This window comes from Dreissena polymorpha, chromosome 6 (assembly GCF_020536995.1).
Source record: "Dreissena polymorpha isolate Duluth1 chromosome 6, UMN_Dpol_1.0, whole genome shotgun sequence".
NCBI classification, from domain to species: Eukaryota; Metazoa; Mollusca; class Bivalvia; order Myida; family Dreissenidae; genus Dreissena; species Dreissena polymorpha.
In genome coordinates this window covers 93,460,827-93,467,507 of record NC_068360.1, presented here as the reverse complement: position 1 = coordinate 93,467,507, position 6,681 = coordinate 93,460,827, and the positions used below count along the sequence as shown (strand labels likewise).

The following is a 6,681-nucleotide window of genomic DNA, read 5'->3' as shown; positions in this document are numbered from 1 at the left end:
ACCAAAGGGAATGAGGGGGTTTGCACCACCGGTTTAAAGGAATGTAAACTGAACACTTAATCGGAACGAAAATCGTCATGCAGGATTACAGATAGAGTGTAAAATGTTGCTGAAATGTAGGTAATATAGTCAAGGAATTTTTTTAATTCTTCATTATGTCTCACCCTAAACTGCGGGATGGGAGAGGAGAGAGGGACGAGAGGGAAGGAGGGATGAGGAGGGGGGGGGGGGGGGGGAGACAAATTGTATTTTTGATACTCTATGCACATGCATTAAACCCCCTTTTCACAGAGCGCGGTCAATTTATATAATCTTAAAGGCTTACTTTCAGAATTATTGTCATTAGACGTAAATAAAACCTTCTTACCAACATTACTACTCAAAATTTGCTAAGGATCACTTTTTACAGTATATGTAATTTGAAGTTCACTCCTTGCTAGATTCAGCCAGCGTCACGCATCAATGGTAAATCACTACATAAAAATAAAATAAAAAGAACACTCACTCTAATATAAAAACCTGCAAAATAACAACTTAAATTAAATTAAATTAAATTGAAGATAATGTGAAAATAAAAAGTGATCCTTAGCAAATTTTGAGTAGTATATATTATACAATAGCGTTATTGGCATCGTTCTTTATTTCCTTAGCATCAGCAATACAAATCGTTGATTCTTTTCGGATGAACTACGATACATCGAAACGTTTTGATTAAATATGACTTGTTTGAACACAGGTGAACCCACAAATTCATGCAAGGGCATGAACATAATATAAAACGTGTGCGTGACTGACCTCACATACTCTCGGGGCGTTCAGTTTAACCAATGACCGTATCATCATACGAAATTTTACGGTGTATCCTATTTTGTGATCTTACTGTTAAACCAACAATCCACGTCCACAATGCATTCATGAAATTAAAAGAAAAGCAATGGCGATGTCTGTCCGAAATCTATGCCCAGGCAATTGACGCAAACCAGCTTGTCCAGTATTAAGACTAAAACAATAATCGTGTCTTACAGAACATTGTATTTGTTTGGAAAAAGAACAACAACGACAACCGGGTTTTAGTCAGTACACTACGATTTCGTTATTCGATTCGTGACAAGTTAATGCAACCCAAGATTTAGTAAGCTGGAAAAAAAGAATAAATGTAATTATGTCAATACGTGCGCTTACTCCCGGGGTCGCTGAAAAAAACGCAAAATGCCCAACGGTATGTCGTATATAGTACGTACGGATTCCGTTATTTCCACTTGCCTTTTCTCCTTTTAATGCATTACGTAATCTTCAACCGAAGTTAACATAGTACGACAATGAGGGTGCGCAGACTCAATGAAAAATATGCTTAAAGCGAAATCAACAGGCGAACGTTCGATATGCGAGCGTGTTTTGTTCAAACGCTCTTGTGCGATTTCATCGTCGTGTAAAATACACATCTTCGTAAAAGTTCTTTCACTTTGTTCGTGTTTCACATTTCATGGCGTTATTTCTAACGGAGTTTCGTATGCATTACGATACATCATTCGAGGAAACGCACACAAGAGACCAACGATTTGTTCGGGATCGTACTGGGACCTCAAAGCCGCAAAGCGTAAATATATTTTTTATAATTTATTGTATTTTGAAATGGAATTGATTCTTATCCTGGAAAAAATACAGTCATTAAGAATAATACAGTTCTCTTGGTTGAATTACCATTAGTGTATATTATTCAATAATATACATGTATACATCGATAAGTCAGTGTTCAACAAATCAACAGGTTATGGCTATATTAACAAGAAATGTAAGCGATTTATATAATAGAATGCAAACACAAAATGTGACTCGCCACATGGATAATCAATGTGTTTCGTTCGTAGACTCCAGTTTATTAATATAATTATGTTTTTGAATGTATAACAATTTCATACCACTTATATTTGTCAACTTTATTGCTTATAACACGGGATGCACATACGTGCTCCGTTAGATATGCTTCAGGAGCGTTATGGCACTTAATGTGACGCAAACTATCACACCGCTAGACAAGTCCTCTGAAAACGGTTGTTAGACTTAAGAATCGGAACTAAACTAGACTAATTTATTGGGACGAGACATACGCATGGAAAGTTAACTAGACTAAATAATTGAAACGAGACTCAACAAGTTAAAATTAACTAGACAAATGAATGGAAGCGAGACTTAAGAATGGAAACTTAACTAGACTAATGTCTTATAACTAGACTTGAGTGAGTGAAAACTATTGAGTACTGCGCGTTCGAGATTTGAGTGAGTCAAAACTATTAAGTACATCACGTTCGAGACTTGAGTGAGTCAAAACTATAAAATACTTCGCCTTCGAGAATTGAGTGAGTCAAAACTGTTAAGTAAAGCGCGTTCGAGAATTGAGTGAGTCAAAACTATTAAATACTTCGCCTTCGAGATATGATTGAGTCAAAACTATTAAGTACTGCGTGTTCGCGACTTGAGTGAGTCCAAACTAATAAGTACTGCGATTCGATACTTGAGTGAGGAAAAACTATTAAGTACTGCGTGCTCGAGACTTGAGTGAGTCAAAACTATAAAATACTTCGCCTTCGAGATTTGAGTGAGTCAAAACTATTAAGTACTGCGCGTTCGAGAATTGAGAGAGTGAAAACTATTAAGTACTGCGTGTTCGCGACTTGAGTGAGTCAAAACTAATAAGTACTGCGATTCGCTCTTGAGTTAGTCAAAACTATTTAGTACAGCGCGTTCGAAACTTGAGTGAGTCAAAACTATTAAGTAATTCGCGTTCGAGACTCGAGTGAGTCAAAACTAATAAGAATTGCAGTTTCGAGACTTAAGTGAGTTAAAACTATAAAGTACTGCTCGTGCGTTACTTAAGTGAGTAAAAACTATTAAATAATTAGCGTTCGAGACTTGAGTAATTAAAAACTAGTAAGTACTGCTTGTTCGAGACTTGAGTGAGTAAAAAATCTTAAGTACTGCGCGTTCGAGAAATGAGTTAGTCAAAACTATTAAGTACTGCGCCTTCATGGATCGGTCTCCTACAAATGCCAAGTATGTCATCATTAAAGTCCTTTAAAACAACAAATGCTTAAATTATATTCCGTAAATACCTTCATGAGACTCCACTTAATGGCCATGTTTTTTCAAAGAACAATAGAAGCAATTGTTATTCTGTATTCCTAAGCTTGATTTAAGCCCATAGGCGTTTTTGTAAATGCAGCCCATTAATGCCATTTAACAATAACTACACATTAACTATATAATTGTATACATATGAACATCGTTCTGGGCAAACGGGGCTTAATGCATGTGCGCTAAGTGTCGTCCAGGCTTCATGCATGTGCGCTAAGTGTCGTCCAGGCTTCATGCATGTGCGCTAAGTGTCGTCCAGGCTTCATGCATGTGCGCTAAGTGTCGTCCAGGCTTCATGCATGTGCGCTAAGTGTCGTCCATGATAAGCATGTGCAGTCCGAACAGGCCAATCAGGGACGACACTTTGAGCATTTATTAAATTTCTCGGTTAAAGGAAGTTTCTTTAACCGGAAATCCTTTTGAGGCGGAAATTGTCGCCCCTGATTAGCATGTTCGGACAGAACATGCTAATCTGGGACGTTATTTTACGCATATGCGTTTAGCCCAGTTTCAAGAACGCGGCTCATATATCATCGTTGTCCGTGAAAAAAAGCTTAAGCCTGCTCCTGGACGCCACTACTCCAACGCATTGTTGTCATCATCATTGTTATTCATGTCACGAGGCGGCAAGATGAACCCCAGACCTTCCTCCTCATTATCAGCATCATCGTCTCTCTCCAGCTCTACCTCTACATCCAAGTTATTCGCGTTGATCAGGAAAACTTCGTCATCATCATCGATAATGACGTCATCGCCACCGTCGTCTACGTCTTCGTTTACGTCATCGGTGCTGTCCGTGCTGCTGCCGCTCGTGCTTGAGCCGAACTCGGTGGGGCCGACGTAGATGAAGTCGGGGACGGCGGTCAGTAGGCGCTCTTTTTCGGCGTCAATGCGCCGCCAGTCGTCGGATGTCAGGCCGGGCACCGTTAGGTTGATGGACTTCAGGGCTTCAAAGGTAAAACTGAGTTACGTTCTGGGAAAACTGGGCTTAATGCATGTGCGCAAAGTGTCGTCCCTGATAAGCTAGTGCAGACCGAAAAGAATAATCTGGGAAACACTTTCCGTCTAAACTAGATGTTCGCTAAGAAAAGACTTCATTTAAACGAAATATACCATAAAGGCGGAAAGTGTCCTCTTGGATTAGCTAGTGGGACAAAACGTTACGCACATGCATTAAGCTCCATTTTCCCAGAATGAGGCTCGACTGATCAAGATTCGGCTGATGAGAATAATTATGATAATATTGAAGATGAGGTCGATGGTACTTCTGATACTTATCATGACGCCGTATGTGCGTTAACGTCTATTAAGTATAAACTTTTCACGTACAGAGCATATCTATGTTTGTTCGTATAACAAATAATTAAAGCATAGGTTCGTTTTCCAACGTCTAGTCTAATTTTAGCTTAAAACTTCCGCGAGCATGATCCCGTCAAAATTGTATCATTATTTCGATGTAATATTACTTATGAAAATCAACCTTATTTTTTTCACTTTTTAAATAGTGGATAAAACAGTGTTAAATCACTGTTATTTCCCTATGGCCATAGGAAAGCATACAAACCATTAGAAAACAAGCACACCGTAAGAAAGCATACAAAGCGCGCATGGTAAAATCAAACCTTAATCTCTGCTCACCTAGACGATTCTGATGCTGCAACTTCATGATCTCAATGACGGTGTCGGCGGACAGGCGCGCCTGCACACAGAGGTCCTCCAGGTGCCGACACCGACGGAGCAGGAAGAGGAGACCCGCGTCTATGCGCTCATGCTGCTCAAAGAACATCGCGAAACTGTCTGAAGTCAAGGACATTGTTTGATAAAAATGTGCCTTGTTCTGAGGAAACTGGGCATAATGCAAGTGCGTAAAGTGTCGTCCCAGATTAGCATGTGCAGTCCGCACAGGCTAATCAGGAACGACACTTTCCGCTTAAACTAGATTTTCGGTAAAAAAGGGACTTCCTTTAAACGAAAAACACCATTAAAGCAGAAAGTGTCGTCCCTGATTAGCCTGTGCGGAATGCACAGGCTAATATGGAACGACATTTTACGCACATGCACTATGCCTAGTTTTCTCAGAACAGGACAAAAGTATTGCATGGAGAGAAATTTGTGTCACCGTCTGAGAGTCTTTTATTAAACCCTTTCCCGCTCTGATCACGCATTTTGACGCTTTTGGAGTCCTTTAGAAAATCTAAACCAAGTAATAACTTTTCTAACTTGATTCAAATTGTTATAATCTTCATTTCCATCCCTAAAATACTGATGGGCAGCAAATAGCATAAAGCCAGAACAGACTGCGAGTCACTCTTAGGCTGTTCTGGTTTTATGCTGGTAATGTATATATTGAATATACAATACAGGAGAATATAAATAGGACATAAATAAACATTTAACATGATTTTCGGTTATTTTAGTTTACGGACTTTGTCTTTCGAACAATACTTGAACTATTTTTGCATTTAAAGAATATGCCTGTTTTTTTGTAAAGTAAAACACTATTTTTATTTAGGTTTTAGAATTATTTTATGAGTTATGACTTATTTCGACTCCACATTGCTTTTTTCTTACTCATAGAGTTGTGGTAAAGATTTCCAAGATGTCGAAGCAGCGCGGCCAGTCTTGACTCCGTCTCGTCCACTCTTGACCACGACGTCAGGTACACGTGTCCAATCGGAATACCTCGGACAAACGTCGTCCGCAGGTCATTACCGCGAACGACCGTCGTGCAGAGATATATGCCGACTTCCGCCCCGGGGCACTTCTCCCCGAACTCCGTCCAAACGTCAGCCGGAATTTCGATACCTCGCACGTCGCCCTCGATGACGAGAGAAAGATTTTTCAAGCAGTGGTTCAATTTGTTTGCCATGTTTCGCAGCATGACGCCGTTAATGTATCGGTAATTAATGTTTAAACTTTCTAAGGAGGAAAACTTGGACATGGCCGTCACGAATCGCTCGTAGCGGAAAGGGAAGACGTTGTGCTCAAAGAAGTCCTCCATATAGATGTTTTTGATAGTTGAACCCGTGGCGCCTTTTGCAAGCGCCTCTAAAATACGCGATCCGTCGACAAGGCGCATTCTGGCGCTCGCCATATAAATGGACTCAATATATTTTTGTTTCCGTATCATTTTGCATAAAGAAGACACGAGTCGGTTTCTAGAAAGTGCGAAGTGCCAGCGTTGCTCCATGTGTAAACCTTCCAGTTCTAGTATCCTCAGCCGGATGTCGTTGCGACTGTGCATGCGTTGAAAGTAGACGCCCGCCGCTTTGGATATCGTCATGCAGGTTTTAAAATTCGGTCTCCCTAACGAAATGGATAGTTTGTTCAGGCAGTGTCCGAACTTATCGAGGAATTTGATTTCGCGCTCCGCCGTAAGTTCTGGAGACGCTGTGTCAAACTTAACGCGTCTCCACCGCCATAGAGCGGATGTTGAGAACAGCCGGTACCAGTTCTTGCACGTGCAGGCAGCATTCAGACGGTCTAGGTCAGACAGACGCGAAAAAATGCCAATTAAAGCTGTATCAGCAATATCGCTCCATTCTTCTA

At 40.4% G+C, this 6,681-nt stretch overlaps 1 protein-coding gene across 1 annotated transcript in view; it reads right to left on the bottom strand.

Annotated features, from left to right (window-relative positions):
* Positions 1-1,068: 1,068 nt before the first annotated feature.
* LOC127834669 (F-box only protein 39-like) overlaps positions 1,069-6,681 on the bottom strand; it is a 5,660-nt gene continuing 47 nt past the window's right edge. Inside the window, exons 1-3 of the mRNA XM_052360692.1 lie at positions 5,704-6,681; positions 4,771-4,929; positions 1,069-4,079 (exon numbers count right to left, since the gene is read on the bottom strand). The exon at positions 5,704-6,681 is cut by the window's right edge and continues 47 nt beyond it. Coding sequence (XP_052216652.1) covers positions 3,709-4,079; positions 4,771-4,929; positions 5,704-6,681 — 1,508 coding nt within the window. The 3' untranslated portion in view covers positions 1,069-3,708. The remainder of the gene's footprint in view (positions 4,080-4,770; positions 4,930-5,703) is intronic.